Source organism: Dendroctonus ponderosae, unplaced genomic scaffold, assembly GCF_020466585.1.
Source record: "Dendroctonus ponderosae isolate FM_Combo_2020 unplaced genomic scaffold, Dpon_F_20191213v2 Dpon_F_20191213_1, whole genome shotgun sequence".
In the NCBI taxonomy this organism is placed as follows: domain Eukaryota; kingdom Metazoa; phylum Arthropoda; class Insecta; order Coleoptera; family Curculionidae; genus Dendroctonus; species Dendroctonus ponderosae.
Window position 1 is genome coordinate 44,236,903 of NW_026017110.1, and position 18,208 is coordinate 44,255,110.

General features: G+C 37.7%; 1 protein-coding gene across 1 annotated transcript in view; it reads left to right on the forward strand.

Moving 5' to 3' along the window:
* Positions 1–17,014, forward strand: part of LOC109535953 — a 149,480-nt gene extending 132,466 nt beyond the window's left edge. The window contains exons 3-9 of the mRNA XM_048670331.1: positions 1,059–1,650; positions 2,830–3,179; positions 7,282–7,717; positions 8,360–8,558; positions 9,052–9,227; positions 14,405–14,630; positions 14,917–17,014. Coding sequence (XP_048526288.1) covers positions 1,131–1,650; positions 2,830–3,179; positions 7,282–7,717; positions 8,360–8,558; positions 9,052–9,227; positions 14,405–14,630; positions 14,917–15,223 — 2,214 coding nt within the window. The 5' untranslated portion in view covers positions 1,059–1,130 and the 3' untranslated portion in view covers positions 15,224–17,014. The remainder of the gene's footprint in view (positions 1–1,058; positions 1,651–2,829; positions 3,180–7,281; positions 7,718–8,359; positions 8,559–9,051; positions 9,228–14,404; positions 14,631–14,916) is intronic.
* Positions 17,015–18,208: the final 1,194 nt, after the last annotated feature.

The following is an 18,208-nucleotide window of genomic DNA, read 5'->3' on the forward strand; positions in this document are numbered from 1 at the left end:
TAAACCGCCTCCTTAAGCAAAGTACATGTGGGCAGCTAGTCGCCAAACACTAAAAGTTTTATTCACGTTTTCGTTTGTCTGCAATAAAGTTCGCATTCTCCCCTTTAGTCGCATTTAATGTCCGTTTCAAATACTCAACGTGTCAATTGTGCATTCCACGTCAGGCGGCTGGAAATCTGCAAAAAAAATATGCAAAGTGTTCAGCTAACTCTTTTTCATCAACCTTTATCGGAATAAGCTAAACTGGTGTATCTGTCCCATAAACCCTATTTTTAACGCATCACTAAAATCTTCTATTTATGTCTAAAGCCTCCAACTCTTTTCAGCTGGTGGGAGTTCGTAAAATCCATAAATATGATAAATTATTCAAATACGATTGCATTACTATACCTTAGTTTCGGGAGCCCGTGAATGTTTTTCAGGCTAGACGAAGGAATTAGGTCAACGGGTCTTCGACACAAGTTTTCCCCATCCAACATTTATTTACTAAATTGTTCTTTCCACTTTGGGGGTGGCCATTTGGTCACTTTAGGTTTTCTGACCAAAATATTTAAATACCTACTGACTACCTAATGACTACCTTGCAGGAATTTGCAATTCTGGAAAGTCTGCAGAGCACATTTTTTTCCCGAGGAAAATTTACTTGAGAAAAGTGTTTTTCTACGCAACTGCTACAGAGAATGTTTTAAGGGTACAGGATGAATAAATCGGTCTATTGCAAAGAGCATAACCCAGAGTCGATGTATTGGCTTCAGCAAAGGTAGGGATTCTATTAACAAATGTGGAAAGGCCAATTTATACTGGCGGTTCGTGCCGACAGGACATAAATCGTCTCAACCAAACCCCCGAGCAGCGCAAAAGGAACAAGCCAGAAATAAATGTTCAATGCGAAAAACTTAGGTGGAAGTCGGGTAAAATCGTATATTTCTCAGCCGAGAAATCAATTGAAAAATGAAACTACTGTCAGTTTCACCGGCCTGAATGTCTGGAATGTATTAGAGAAACTTTGGCGAAATAAATGAGCTGCTTTAAATAACAGACTGCTTCTATTGTTTCAGGTAACGCTCGAAGTGACAACATGAAACAGCACTCTGTTTAGCCAACTGGACCATTTTTCCCGAAGAGGCAAGATGCAGATCTCGTTCTGGCATCTGTGTTCCATTATGGTTCTACATGTCGTCAACGAAGTTTTGACCTGTTCACTTTCGTGTACATGCAAGTGGAAAAACGGAAAACGAACTGCGGAATGTTCGAATAAAACTCTGACTGCAATTCCGGAAACTATTGATCCGGATACGCAAGTTTTGGACTTTTCCGACAACAATTTAGGCGAACTGACCAAGGAACTATTCGTGAAGAAACAGCTGGTCAATTTGCAACGGCTCTATTTATCAAAGTGCCGCATCAACACTGTTCACACAGATACGTTCAAAGGTTTGACGAATTTGGTCGAAATGGATCTTTCGAGTAATTTTCTGGAAAGCGTTCCCACGTTGGCGTTTTCGAATTGCCCGTCTTTGATGAAGCTCACCCTCAGTTCGAATCCGATTAAGGACGTGAAGAGGCTGGCTTTCAATCATCTGTCTTATCTTAACACTTTGGAGCTTAGCGGCTGCGAGATTGCAGATATCGAGGAAGGTGCATTTCAAGGTAAGCTTGCTTGCATTAAACAAAATGCAAATACCATTATAATGATTATCTTTAGCTGGATCTTATAGGTTAGTTAGTTTTAGAGCTTTGGCTATATTTGTTCGAAATGTATATTTTATTGATTGAACTAACAAATTTATTGCAATTAACATTTTTTTCTTTACACTGTATTGATATGCTGCCATTTGATAATATCAAAAGTTTCTTAGCGGAGCAGAGAAAATTATGATGTGTCCAGGAAGTTAATATAAGTACAAACATCTTGAAATATTAAAGTTTACTAGCTTCAATTGAGTCAGTTTTTTCACCTTAGCATCAATTGGCTAGAGTTTCAATTGGTTTCCTTGTCCTGCCTCTGCTTCTGAAGTATTGTTTGCATCGAAACCTGAGTGAAAGATAATGTTACTCTCCTAACTGGCTTATGGCATGAGAACTCCCCATCATATATTCTCAGTTTGACGCCACTGAAGTGTGTTTTCACATTTTATTTTAAACCCTGCAAAGCCACACTCGTCTGTTTACCTGCATCATTCATACGTTTGAAATCCATTACCCGAAGGCAGCCAAGGCATACGAGGTCCAATCGATCTCGAATAAATTGATCAAATAATTCCCAGCGGCTGCATTGGCAAGGTGTCTGTCTAAAGTGGGAAACTCACTTTAAACTCGAATCCTATTAAAGATGCAAAGAGGCTGGCTTTCAATCATTCGTCGTATCTTAACACGCCGAGGCTTACTGACGGAGAGATTGTGGATTTTGCCAACATGTTCCTTGAGATAAAGGCTTCCAATGTTGTGCGGCTTTTTGGAAGCTTATTTGCGGTAGAAACTATGAATAGCAAAGTAGTTTCAGGAGCGAAAAAGATTGCCATCTACACCTTGGGGATTTTCCTCTAACCAAGTCATTATTCCCAATTCGAAACTGTAGTTATACTCAAGATGATATACTACTTCACGTTTTTTAATACTGGTGTTCATAAGAAAGAGTATTTAGCTGCTATTCATATTAAGTTATAATCACAGCCTTTGGTTACCTTCACCTGAACAGTAACTGTGAATCTTATTCGCTTCTGTTTGGACACTTTGCCCGGATCAAAGTTTGAACCTACAACTATTATTCATCATTTCTAGCAAAACCAAACAAATAATCTTTAAACTGATCGTAAATCTTTCTTACAGGGCTTCACAGTTTAGAGTGGCTACACCTTTCTTCAAACAAACTAAAAACAATTCATAGTCCACAAACTTTACCAAAAACCCTGAAAGGCATTGAGCTTCAAAAAAACTTTTGGACTTGTGACTGCCATATTCAAGAATTTAGAGACTGGCTCTCATCCTTCCAAGTGACGCTATCTCATGATCCTGAATGTCATGCACCTTTAAGATTGAAGAACAATCTGGTGAAAAATATACCCAAAGAAGAGCTGGCTTGTCTACCCGAGGTGCAACCCACTACACTCTACTTGGAGCTAACAGAAGGAAAAAATGTGTCGTTGCTTTGCCATATCCATGCTGTTCCTGAAGCTGCTGTAAGTTGATGTAGACAAAAAGTACTTTTTTTAGACATTAGAAGCTTAGTTGAAGCACCAGGCTCTTGAGGAGCTATAGGCTAACCAAGTTAAAATTTTCGGTGAATTTAAGGCAGATCTTTCTGGGAAGAGTAGTGAAGCAATTCCTGCTAATTTATAAGACTAAATGAATCACCAAAGTGATCGTTTGATCGAATAGTTCCTTCTTCTTCTTTTTCTAGCCGTTATACGTCCAGAATTGGACATAGGCCTCCCGTAGTTCTTTCCATTTTGTTCCATTCTGGGCAGTTCTCATCCATCGAAGTCCTGCCACCTTTTAGATGTCGCTGTACCAAGGTGTGATAGGTCGTCCTCTCACTCTTCTGTCGGTCCATGGCCTCCATCGCAAAACTCTTCCATTCCACCTGTTATCCTTTATTCGGGCGATATGTCCCGCGTAGTCCCATTTCACTTGTGCTCCCGATATATTATATCTGTTATTTTAGACTTCTCCTCAACTCGTTTCGTTTTTTGTTTCGTTTTTCGTTTACGCTAAGCTTGTTCATCATTTGCCCTGTGAAGGTCGATGTTTGAGCCCCGTATCTGGTTCTGGCAATCCGCATTGGTAGTAAACTTTTGATCGCAGATGCAAGGGTATTTTTTTGATAGTGAATACATTCTTCAGTTTTGCCGAAAGCCGTCCATCCGACTATAATTCTAGCTTCGATATCGATATCTTTGTTTTCCTTTCCAAGAGTTATTCGTTGGCCTAAGTATGTATAGTCCTTTACATTCTCTATTTTGTTGTTGTCTATTATGATATTGGGATCCACCGGACACATAGTTTTGGTTTTATTCATATTGATGTTGAGGCCTATTTTTCTTGATTTTTGGTTAAGATCTGTAATCATTTTTTCCAGGTGTTCAGCGTTGTTGGCTAACTGGACTACACTGTTAAAAAAATCTGGTTGAATTTTCTGTCAAATGTAATTGAAGTTTTTTTCACATACGTAACTGAAAATTCAGATACCTGTTATTGAAAATTCAGAAACCAGTTATTGAAAATTCAAATCTTGTTATTGAAAATACAAATGACTTTTGGTAAAAAAGAAGAAGAAGGTTATTTTAAAAAAACGAGCGTGGACGACCTCTCGCGCATATTTGTGTAACGCACCATCCAAATTATACGGAGGACCATTGTCGAGATGTTTTCCTATGGTAGATTTCTGCTGTTGTTCTGGTCTGCTTCCAATGTTTTCCAAACGCGGGAAAATTATCACGTCTTCGCCAGGATTCGAACTTGGGTGGCATGCAGATGCCTTTTCCACCATGCCAATGTAGCCTACGATGTTTTTTGGTGAAACTGTGATAAGTCTCTCTGCTAGTTGTCACGTCACTGTAGAAAGAATAGATCAAGCCATGCATCCGTTTATACGATGGTACGATGATACAAAAGTGTTCTATTGGTTGTAAATCCGTTAATTCGTCCGTTGTAGTACGAATTGACAGATATTCAATCAGTCCCTGCAAATAGGTTAAGATCTGAAAACTTTTCAGTTCCATGTTATTGAATTTTCAGTTACACGTTATTGAATTTTGAATTTTCAATAAGAATACTGAAAATTCAATCACAATGTGCATGAATTTATTTTCAACTACCAAAAACTGAATTTTCAGTTACAAAACTTACTGAAAAGTAACTGAATTTTCAACTTATTTTTAACAATGTATGTCGTCCGCGTATCTGAGATGTGTTAATCTCTCGCCGTCGATGATGGCTCCCTTTTCTGACCAGTCTAATTTCTTGAAAATTCCTTTTAGGGCCAGGGTAAACAGTTTGGGTGAGATTCTGTTGCTCTGTTTGATTCCTCTTTGCACGGCAAAGAAATCTGTTGTTTCGTGTATTCTCACTGCCGCTTTCGCGTTTTTGTGAATCTCTTCCAGTACGTTTGTGTATCTAGGGTCGACATGGGCCAGCCCTAGCTCGCTTAGAATTGCCAAATGTTCAATAAAATCAAAGGCCTTCTCGTAAACTATGAACGCTGAGTATTATGGCATGTTGCATTCTGTCATTTTCTCATTTATAATTTTGAAGGTCAATAGATGTTCGCATGGGATGAAGCTCTTTTAAATGCCGCCTGTTCTACAGGTTGATAATCATCGAGTTTGCTACTCATTCTGTTAACGATGATTCTCGTGAGCAATTTATAGATGTATGAAAGCAAACAAATTGACCTATAATACGGAAGAAGTGTCGGGTCTCCTTTCTTGTAGAGTAGGGTAATTATGGGTTCGTTCCAGGTTTCAGGTATTTCTTGGGTTTCAAAACAAGTGTTGAAAAGTGTCTTTAGCTTGTGGACGATTGTTTCTTCTGCCTCCTTAATCATTTCTATAATTATGACATCGCGTCCAGGGGCCCTGCTATATTTTGATGATTTAAGAGCATGTTGTATTTCCTCCTCTGTTATTTCGGGGATGTCGTCCGACCCCACATTTCTCACTTTCTTAAATCTAATCGTTTCTGGTTTCTCTATTTGTGAGGTGTATAGACCTTGGTAAAATTCCTTGGTGATCTTTGGGATTTCCTTCTTATTTCTGGTTTCTCGGTGCACGGAGTCTTTTAGGGGTTCGCCGTTGTTTTTCCGTTGTCATCTCATGTTCTTATTATTTTCGATTGCATTTTCTACTTCTGTTATGCAGTTTCCTTCCCAATCCTTGCGTATAATTTTTCTTGCTTCTCTTCTGATTTCGCGGTATTCTTCTGTGTTTTTGGCCTTCGCCGTACAAGCTCCTTTTTTTTCTATCAGTTGAATCTTTTCTGCTCTTAGTTTGTTTGTTTTTCTCTATTTCTTTTTTGCGATATTGAGTACAGTTTCTTTAATTATCGTTGTTAGGTGTGTTGCCACTTCATGTATATTTGTTGGGCTTATATTTTCGCTTAATTTGTTCCGGTGTAGCTTTGAATGTATTTGATCATTCTTGGGTGTATTAGGAAACCTACTCCTCTTTGACTTTCGTTTTCCTTTATGGAAAGGGTTTTTAGGATGTATTGTGCCACGCCATCCTATTGCGAGTTGGCGAAATCAAGTATTTTGGGAAGGAAAAATTTGGGTTTGGATGGACGAATGGAGAGAGGACAATGGTTTCCCCCGTATGGTCTTGGAAGATAAACCAAGGCTCGCGTGGGCAGGGGTGCGTCCCTGAAGTAGATCTATCGTCTATGGGGAATATAAATAAGTATCTACTCGTTACCCAATATTGTTTTGTAAATTGACTTCATATCGCTAAAATCGTTACCTTTTACATGTTCTAAGTTTAATGGAACAATGGCAAAAAGTGATATTGAAGAAAATACTCGCACATGACAAAGTTCAAGTTGGTAAAACTCAATTTAAAACTTATTTTTATAGGAAGTCTTTAATGTCAGAAAATGTGAAGCAAAGAGAAATTAAATTTTCGAAAAACGCTTTGTAGACTGACTTTCAAGTTTTGGAACGTATATTTAACGAACTTCCTTTGAACCCTTTTAAAAACATTCAGACTACCCATATCAGATCTGAGTTGTCATATTAAAACATTAAAATTTGTCACCTGCTTAAACAATAATCACCATACAAAATGAAATTACTCTAGAGTAATTTCGTTACAAATATATCTCGAATAGCAAGTCAAGTAATGGCAAGCTGGGGGAATTCATAAATACGCTGTGCGAAATGCCGCTGCTTCATATAAATGTAAAAATATGGAATAACTAATTGATAGAAATCATACATTATGTATAACTGCCCCCGTTATTAGGTTACTCGTAACAAAGTTGGGAATTCGAATAGTACAAACGAACCAAACAGAAAAACTTCATTAATTTTTATAACCTGGGAAGTCCTTCCGAAGTATAAGCTTCCCACTTGCTTTCTTTGGGGATTAGACCCTGTTGATTTATTCAGGAGAAACTGGATTTATCGGAATTTAAAGGCATAACGGAAAAATATTAGTGTTTCTTGTTGACTGACCCATTTCCGTGGGCCTGAGCGATATAGAAGCGAATGAGAAAAATCAATTGGCGCGAACAAAGAGGAAATAACAAAAATGTAAACGCCCTCGAATAAACCAAATTTCATTTCAGGTGTCTTGGTGGTTTGATGGACAGCTTTTGCAAAACAATACCAGCATAGCTCCAGGAATGCGTTTAATTTACTTCATCGAGGAGGGCAGTGAAAATAAGAAGAGCGAACTATTCATCAGCAACGCCAATGTTGAAGATAATGGCACTTATGTGTGTCATGCGGAAAATGCCGCTGGAAGTGCCCAATCGAACTTCACCATTAAAATAGTGCTGAAAGAAGAACCCATAGTGATCATAGTGTCGTTTCCGATCGAATATTTAATGTTCGCTGTGATCGGTGTTGCGGTGATTCTCATTCTAGTGCTCTTCATAGTGATTGCTTGTCTGATCAGGTGCCACAAGAAAAAGAAGCGGCAGTTGAAGCGGAACCAGACCAAGGAGGTTTCATTGCATCTCCAACAAAACCAGAACGGAACCAATACGGAAAAAACTTGGGGTAAGCGAAACACCTAAATATTCTGTTTCTTCCTGTTTCAACGTCGAAAATCTCGTAAATCCGACGATGTTGCAACTCATTACTCGGTAAACGTAAAATTTATCACTTGACGAGACCAAATGTAATATCATCAGAAAATTTAATACAGATGTGACAAGCTTCAGCGCATTTTATGGACCTTTATGTCCAAGGCTCTTATTTAGTGCTTTCGGAAATTGGTAAATCGATGGGAACGGAGTTATGTTTCAGTTTGATTTGTTGATTAAGTAGTTGGGAAAATCGTTTAGCTGTTGGAGCAAAGTGTGAAGTGCTTATTAATCATGTGGAAGTTGTACCAAATGTTCGCACTGCCTGTTTCAAAAATGGAGTCCATATTGCAAGTAAGCTCAAAACGAAATTGGCATAAACATTTCAGATTAAACATTACGAACTCCTGATGCGGTGGATAATATCTTGAAGGCGAGGCAAACGGTTTTCCCGACAGAGTTTCGTCTAAATTGCATTTTCGGTTAGTCGAATCTCTTACGGGATACTTAATTATTCAGCGTAAGCCGGCGAAACTGACACTGATTTACCCTTTCTTAAGTACCTACCCCAAATCATGTCACACGATTTTCCAATAAATTCGGGTATTTTTCGCAGCAAAATCAATATCCTCATCCCCTCTGGATCAACAAATGAAGCAAAATTTGACACCGTCTACTCAAACCACAACATGCACTGCCGAAGCTGAAGAAGTGGTACTGTTTGGAATCAGGGCCTGTGAAGATCAATATGCCAACCATTTATCACCTATTAGAAGTAGTAGAAATCAAGCTGTTAGTCCCATTTCTTTGAGAAGGTAAGTGCAATGGTTCATTATGGAAAATTTGAGAAATAGAAAATTGTTGCCCACGATTGAAAACGGGAAAGCCTAGCTCAAAACGGCCTAAATTTAACTTGATAAAAGTTGTAAAGCATTACAAGAAAAATACAACTTAATCAAATACGAACGTTTCGTCGGGATTAGTCAAAAGTTGCCTGTTTGTATTTGGAACAACTTTTAGCTGGAAGTTGCATTCAAGTTTCAATCTGAATGTCAGTTAATTTAAAGTTTTCGACAAAGATTTATGAGAAGTGGAAATTGTTGGCAAGTCGTTGAAATTGGATTGATTAATTTTAAGTTAGATTTTCATAAAATAAGAATTTTACAAGCCTGAAATGATGAAAATTAATTGACCTGCTGCCACTGTCTAGGCCACTTTTATCTCGACATTCCATTATTTAACAAGACAAATTATAATTTTTTCGATAAATTTCAATTACAGTTTTCTACAAATTACTGTTGTTCTCAGATATCAGCTAGAACAAAATCCGGACCTAATCAATGGGACTGAAAGTATAGGATGCCGACGAGCCGGAGATGGGGAAGATGTTCGTCAAATGAAAGAAGAAAATTTATCAATGCCATCCGGTGTAACTTGCATTCGGAATCCTGGGGAGTTTTATGCAGGCGACCAAGGAACTTTAGGTAATTTTGACCTATGGAGCTTATCAACATTTATCTCAAATGCATGCGTCTAGAGTAAAGCAGCATAATGCGTGAAGATTTATGTGGAACTCGTCACTGCTGATTAATATTTCAGTACAACATTCTATCAAAATTCCCCCACATCTATATTTTGCTGCTAATGCTTTTTTCAGACCGAAGGGTTCAATGGAAATGCTCATACTTTACAGACGCGTTCACTCCAGAGTTAAATATCGGTTCATTTTTCACATTTATTGCATCATGACGTGTCAAAAAGGTCGTTCTCAGGAGAGTGCGAGGAAATGCAAACTTGCAAAAACCATCCTTGTATAAACACAGAGCAGAGCAAAAATTGATGACAAATAAATTGAATAGAAAAAAAAGTTGAAATCGAATTAAAAGTGTATCGTTTGGAGTTCGAAAATTTTAATACATATTGTTCAATATTTGTAAGTAGTGAAATAAAAGTTGCACTGGTATTGGAATAAAAGTTGTTTTTAAAATTCAATACATTTGATTAAAACCAATGCATAGGAAATGTGCAAATCGTATTACATGTTCTTTAAACGGTCAATCTAGAATTTTCATAGTGTAAGCTTGCAAAGCACTAAACTTTTGTCCATAATATTTTCTCTCAATCGTTCTAATCAAAGATACTGGATGAAATGTTTTGCATTTAATGTTTTAGGACAGTCTGCACACAAAAAACAATGTTTGATATTTTGTTCCTGCATACATTCATTTTTGTCTCCCACAACACACCACAGACTGTTAACTGGAATTGCGTTTATTATAATGTCGCAATGCATATACGTAAAAATACTCATTTACCAGAAACAGCAAAAGCTTGGCTCGCTGCTAGTAGGCAATAAAAATATATTTTATTGAAACTAAAGTGAGTCTGAAATTCGAAGGAGAAGTTTTTCTAAAGCTTGATAGAAACTTATCAAAGATAAGTTCCCCGTAATATTTCAGCTATCTTTGAGTGCATAGAACTAATGTTTTAGTGGAAAATTCTGAATTACATTTTGTGCAGTTTGCCAACTGCGACAGCTTCTATCAGAACATTGCCTTTGACCACCGCACAGCAAATATTCCACACTCTCGAACTGGCTTTCAAACTTTGCACAAAGGGCACATTACGGATGTCCCTAACAATTGTTCTGACATGTTCTCATTTCCGTTTTTCTTGTATTTAACTTTTCGTTCGACACGTTTGATGACATCAAATCGGCGCTTTGTTAACTCAAAGGTTTAAGTGTGACAAAACATAAGTAACCTCATTAATTAAACCATTGAAAAAATTGGAAGTCGTTAGTGGCTAGTTAGTTCATACTTTGAGAAATAATAAATCAGGTTTTGGTTAATTGGAGCGCAAGTGATGAGACGCACTAATTCATATTAGATCTCGAAATACATACGCGTGATAAGTCATGGGAAAACAAAAGTCCGCTTAAACCTGCACAAGTTGCGTTGTAAATATTTAAGTAAATATAAATTTCGTGCAAGTGTTTCACCGGGTATTACTGCTTTTGTTGCTAAAGCCGCTTTAAACACAGGAACAATTTTGGCTCCTAAATGATTTAGGAGCACATCAGGCCCCGGCTCACAAAACCTTTGCCCTATTATGCTGGCCGCACAATATCACAGTGCCTTTCATTTCCTAAATTTATAAAGCTGTAAGGACTTAAATAACGTTATGCCGCTAAAAGCGTTACGGACGATGAAATTTAATAATGAATCCAATTCAATGAAGAAGTGTGCACGTTTTTGCCGGCAAGTTTGCAAATTTGAAAGACTAAATCCAACTCAAGCGCTGCAGGAAACCGATCAATAAGGGCGTGGAAAATCGCCATATCTGACCGAATTTTCGCAGTAGCTGCAGGGAGCTTTGCTCTAAAAAACTTCCAATATATCATAACGCAAATGAAGCATGAGATGGGTTTAAATTAGCTGCGATTTTCCCCGAATTTCTATTCGAGTCGCCCCTCAAAACCATATCTGCAGTCTGAAATGGCCGAACAATCGTGACTTGAACATTGAAAATCAGACACTTTTAAATTGTTTGAAAAAGTTTGCTTCTGAATAATGAGTCTTGAAGTCGTCATTAAAATGTGTGAACATTATCTTAGTTTTTCCTCTGGTCTCAACATTTTCAAGCCTGCGCCTGCCTGAAGATTTTCACATTCCCGTTTAATACTTGCTCGTTCTAGTTTGATGCACCGTCCGTGAAAATCTCCATAAATATTTGAACTTGTTCATTTATAAATGGATGATGTGAAAATGTTCGGTTTCAGTATGCGAATTTGCGTTACACTGTCGTCTTTTTGTTGTCTAATTCGGACACGTTTTAACACGAAAATTTCGCCTATTTGTAGCATGCTAGACACAATCATTCTGTTCATGAATCCACAAATAGTATAAATATTGTCAGAAGCGCCGCTAAATTAAACAGAATCCCAAGCAAGATAATCAACCAGAAACACTTCAAGCAAAAATTCCCAACAGTAGGTATTTTGCTGAAATAATAAGCCCCCTTTTTCGGTACATCTGCATTGTTTTATTCGCTGTTTTAGTCCCATTTACCCATGCAGGTACGAGTTTCGGCGTGTATTTTAGCAAATTCCATGGTTAAACGGTTTAAACCGCCCGCATGTAATCAAGCAAGCCTCTCATAATTCCGCTATTTTGTTACCGAGGTAAAGTTAATCAAAGTTGCAACCAAAACGGGAGTGTTTTCATACCACACGCAGTTACTTTCTTATCCTGGATTTTACCTATTTAACCCTTATAATCGTGTTTAAGCCATTATAGAAGGTTAAAATTTGAAAAGCGCTTGAGCAAAATTAAATTGACGCCGATCAAGTAGAGAGAAATACAGAAATAATTAAAACCAGTAGTAGTGTTTACGTAAATTTTTAATTACTACTGCGTTTTCAGCGTACACCCAATTCATATTTAAATTACATTTTTCCTTGTTTACGTCCAAGTCTGCTTGAGTTGTTTTCATTATTCAACGGCTCGTTAGTCTGTCAAACATCAACATGGTCTATGTCGCACCAAAACAAAAAAATAGCCGAAATAACAAAGTACAAGGCACTGGTGAAAAACCCCAAATGTTGCTTAATAAAACTAATTCCCAACAAGCGGGGCAATTTCGAACAAAAGCGGACAACCTGCAGAATAAGGGTCGGTTCTTTATATGAAACCTCCGCTTTAGGCTAAACAATTCGGTTAATACGTTTGCCTAATTGCGTCTTAACGAGAAGCAACTCCCAGCAAGGTTTATTTTCCAAGATTAGCCCTATGGTGGTATAGAAGGTGTTGTTTGGAGATACTTGCAAATGTAATAAACATCCGGAAAATGGGACATTTCGCTTTGCTACAATTGCTGTTTTGTGGAGTGTGTCCACAATTTAGTTGGGTCCCACTGACCAATAACCATTAGGGTACTGATTTGGGGTTTTCATGTCCAGCTGCTGTGGCTGCGTTTAATAAAGCCCATTGAAACATTACACTAAATTAAAGAAATGTTTTCAGGTCGGGTTTGCATAAAATGTCTGCTTTCCATGTTGCTGGTCAGTGATTGCTCCTTTTTGAAATTGTACATCTAAGCTTTTCTTATTCTTTCCCTAGAGAAAGCAAATGCAAAAAATGTCAATGGAGATATTGAAAATTAGACAGAAATCTAATATTTGGATTGCATATTTGCATTCTTGGTTCTGATGTTGACAACAATGTTCATAATATGTAAATCTTTAGGACCACTCGATATTTTCGCGATATATTAGAAGTGGGAATTAGTTTAAAAGGTTTGTTTTCGAAAATTGAGGCTGTATTGAGCAAAACGGGTTGCAAATGGATTATTCTAAGTATCGACCATCGCTAGCCACTACTTTTTCCCATCTTTCTGTCAATTTTCGGATACCAACTCGGAAGAACAGTTAGTCTTTTGAAGCGATCCATGTATCGATCCATTTATTCGTTTCCTCGTAAGAGGTGAAGTGCCAGTCAGCGAAGGCATATGCGATCGATCGGAATAAGTAGTAATCGGACGGGGCAATATCTGGGAAATACGGCGGGTGAGGTAGAACATCCCATTTCAACGTTTCCAAGTACTTTTTGATGGGTTTTGAGACATAAGGACGAGCTTTGTCATGTTGCAAAATGATTTTGTCGTGCCTCTGCTCGAATTCCGGCCGTTTTTTCCTTCAATGCCCGGCTCAAACGCATCAATTGTGTTCGGTAGAGGTCCTCGGTGATGGTTTCGTTCGGTTTGTGCAGCTGATAATAAATTTTGCCCAACTGATCCCACCAAATACAGAGCATGAGCTTGGATCCATACATATTCAGTCTTAGCGTTGATGACGATGTGTGGCCGGGGTATCCATACGATAATTCACCTTTGGAGTTATCGTAATGGATCCACTTTTCATCGCCAGTCACGACCCGATGCAAAAAAACTTTTATTTTTTGAGCGCGCGAGCAGTTCTTGCACGTTAGAACCCGCCTCTCCGCGGCTCTCGGCTTCAGCTCGTATGGTACCCAATTTCCTAGTTTCTTAATCATACCCATCGCTTTGAGACCTTTGCCAACTGTTGACCGGTTCCAATGATCCGGACAATTCTTGAAGGGTTTGACACGGATATTCGAGGAGTAATGCCTCCAATTCTTCGTCTTCGAATTTTTTCGGCTGACCGGGACATTCCTTGCCATCGGTGTCAATATCACCACTTTTGAAGCGTCGAAACCAGTACTCACATCGATGGAGTATTACCCCCGTAAACTTCCTCGAGCAGCAAACGACTCGAAGCAGCAGTTTTCTTCAAATCGAAACAGAATCATAAAGCTTCCCGCAAATTGAGTTTATTCGGCACGAAAGTCGGCATATTGAATGGTCTTGTCATGTATGTTGTTTACATTTGCGCAAGGTGACACATATAGTATATATATAGTGTATAAATATAGTGCTTTAGCGCGAATATAGTTTTCGAGTACCCACATGCAACATACGTTTATAACGCCATTTCTTAGAAAAGCTATAAAGCTAATTTCAACTCCTAATAATTCGCCTTCAATTTAGTTACCAGCTTCTGCTGTTTTGTCCGCATTTTTCAAAGCATTGGCAGTAAATTGACCCACTAAGACTAGTTATTTAGAGTGTATTTTATTTGCAGGAATTCGTCACGTAGTGGACGCCCAAGGCTACCCAATCGACTACGGCCTGCCTAAAATGCCTTGCAGGTCTTCTTGCAGCAACGAGTCTTATTATCGGACTCTTCCTTGTAATCGGATGAAACGGCATTCGGCTGCTAATCCACTCAAAAGATATTCCAGAGAAGTGGAATTTCTTTCCCGTAGTATCGACACTCCTTATGACCATTATCACACCACAGACATTCGGTAAGTTGTAAAAAAACAGTGAACCCTTTTATGTGTTTTAACCTGAAAGTTCAATTGAGAAAAAACGAACTGGGTATATTCGGTTTGCCACAATTTAAAATTGGATTGTGCGTAATTGATTTGCTTTCAGCCATAGAAACGAATCCGCCCGAAACCAATTTCGAATCAAATTGAATACATATTTTATTAAATTATCCTGGTCCGACTGAAGGTGGACGAAGGATATATTCAGTTTTATGTTCGCGATTTCAATATCCGGAAGATAATTAAATGGGATTTTTTGCAGATACACAGCGGATGGGTATCCAGTGCCACGCCAATTAATTCCGCCTCAAGCCTCATCGCCTTCATCAGTTCCCTGTTGTTCACTGAACTGGCCGCCTTGCCTGCCTCCAAATCCTCAAAATCTACCTCAGAGTGTCTCAAAAAAGTGCGCCAGTGCACAAACGGACACTGAAGACGAGTGTGATAGCATTAGTGTTAGTGTACCAAAAAGTGATAACGTTAATGCAAACGCGCCAAATGAAAACGCCAACGACCTTTTAACTGAGAGTCCCGATGAGGGCTACGAGGGTGAACCGAGCGTGATATAGACTCTTCATACATCAAAGCGGAATTTGTGATGAATTTAAGTGACGTTGGTGGTAAGAACTGCAATTTGTAAGGTGGAATCAGCGGAGATACAAATCAATTAACTTCATGTAGTTTTTAACATTTTCAGTTTTAACATGAACAGAACGAACTTGTTGCCCAGAGTTACTGGCTTCAGACGGAAGTTTGAATTTCATATACGCAGTTTCCTACTGAAACATAAAATAATCGAAAATGTAAAATAACAAAAACAACAAATTTCATTGGCCTGTTTTGCAAATTTAGAATGTAAAAACACACAAAGTGAAACTATTTTCCTTAAAATGTGTATTAAATAAATTAATCGGGTCTCACATAAATTGGTCCCAACTCACAAAGAAAACCGTTGAAAACTTTCAATAGTAAAACGCTGAAATGGAGTTCGATGATGCATCATAATGCACATTTAAATTGAAATCTTATGACTTCGTTAACGCATGGACAGTCTAAGCTAACTGTTTGCATTTAATTAAATCCATGCAATATTCAAACAACACCAATCGCTTTATGCCGGGACATTTGAACTCATGTCCACTCAAGTGTTTGGTAAATCGGAGCACAGTGAATTGAGCACGCGGATTTGGATGTTGAATAACCAGGACGAAATTTGACGAAAGAAAAAATTAATTCCTCAAATTTTTCAGTCGTCAGAAAACGAAAATGTGTACATAAATCACAGAAAACAAATTTTATCTCATAATAACGCGAAAAAACATTAACCAATCCCCTTTGGTTATTTAGTGATCGTAAACTTTTCAAACTGCCATAACAGAAATACCCATTGGATTCCTTTGATGTGAGATTATCAACTTGTGTTAGAAGAACGTAAAAAACAGCAATAAGCTCGAGGAAAACAATAGGCGTCTTATAAGATGAATAACTGAAAATGTTATTTTGAAGACATCTACAAGAACGCGAAATAAAACAATTTAGTATTAAAGATGCAAGTTGATTCTTTGTGAAAACATCTCATCCTTTCATATATTTGAAGCCTTAGCTCTCTGCTGTCTTTTAGTATCTCTGTTAGTCTCTTATTCATTCTTTTTCGGTTTGTATATTTAAAACTGATGGATAAATAAGCAGGAAGGAAGCCTAGAGAACTGAATTTTCCTTTGGAGATCTGAAACCAACAAGGAAGTTGCAGCACTCTAATCCCGCATGGATTTCAGAACGGCGCTTTGTTAAATTGTATCCCGAGGGATCGTATTTTATTTCGCTTTGTCCCAGGTTTACTATGAAAAAACTGCTGAAACTTAAAAACGGCAACTCCCTGCACAACTAAATTAAAATTGAATGTAATATACATTTTGTATGTAATAAAATGAACAGGGTCATATATGTACTCGTATACTGTGTAATAGATAGAAAAGTGTACATACTGACTTACTTTTGTAAAAATCATTAGGCAACCACTCAATATACTTACAGTTTTTCTTCACTGGTATCTACGGTTTATCTGAGCCAGCACTAAAAGTCCTACATTCCTCTCATGCGAATAGACCCAGAGCAATAAACGATAATAGATCAAAGTTAAGTGAAAACCGTAGGTTTGTACATTATTTAGAAAATATGTTATCGGTAGTTATCTAACATTTAGAAACTAAATGTATATCGCACACGTAAATGTTAGTAGGTCAGTCTAGATACTTGTTATACAAAGTCTCGGTACTAGCGAAACTATTAGAAAATTTGTTTTCTATAGTTTAAGTTTTCAGTGTTATTAGGTTTTACAATAAAGTGTATTTTGTACAAGATGACGTGTAATTTATTGGGTTTTTCCTCAGTGTCCCTCTAGTCAGTTCAACGGGAAAACGTTTCAAAAGTTTCGAGCAGCCCGAGCATTCCAGTTTATATTTACTCACGGTCAATGCATGAACAAATTTTGTTCACATGAACAATATAATTGGAAAATGTTGACTAGAGGCAATTTTAGTCACGGAATCTTTGCAAGAGGTTTTTTTCATTATTTGGAACAAGCGAATTTACCAGAAACCAGTTTTTTCCTAAGCGAACAATTTCAATTTCTAAATTCTCCCGATTTTTGGCGGTTAGGCGACAGGGTTCATTTAAAAATTAATTTATCAGAAACGGCAAAAGCGAGAAAATCTGAGACTCTGGCATCGTAAAGCCCGAAGTGCGCTAAATAGGATGGGATGGCTAGACAAATTTTCGAAATAGTCCTGATTTTTTGGCATTAATTTTGCAGGGGCTTGTTTAAAAATTAATTTGCCAAAAAAGGAAAACAGCTTGCAATTTTCCGGCTCTTGTCCCGTATAGCCGAAAGCCTATTTTATATCTCCTTTAAATAGTAGTAATATTTGTCATATTGAAGGATTTTTCAAAGATTTTTTACATTAGCAAAACAATTTTGTTGCTTGCTCTTTAAATGGCCCAATATTTTTACAGAAGCAAATTTCAGTATAATCACTATGTATGACCTCAGCTGAGACGACGTGACGAATAATAAATAAACTAATAAATAGACAATAAAGTTTAGAAAAGTTGAACTTAATTGAACACATATTACAAGCTCTTCAAAGGTTTATTCTGGAAAACAAATAATCTTTAACATGTAAAATGAAAAAGGCAATGAAAGCGTGGAAAGTAATACCACACACGGGTTTCCAAGGCATATTCCTTGTAAAACACGTAACCTCCTTTAGAGCTTAAAGAGTAAAGTTTCTGAACTTCTATGTAAAGAAGTTTCATTTCCATCGCTTTTCAGAAGAAAATGGCATTTTTTGTTGAATCCCGGTGAATCCAGAATGTTTCTTCCTGGCAGTGTTGGTATCAATAGCCCTAAGACAATGCTTCCATCAACACGAAGTTTTTGTTTAGACTTTGGGTATTAGTTAAAGTTGGTAATTAATTTTTCCGGCAAGTCCAGGAAGTATTTCTCTGACACGCCCGATGAAACTCTCTGACCCTCCGGGTTTCACTGACATTAA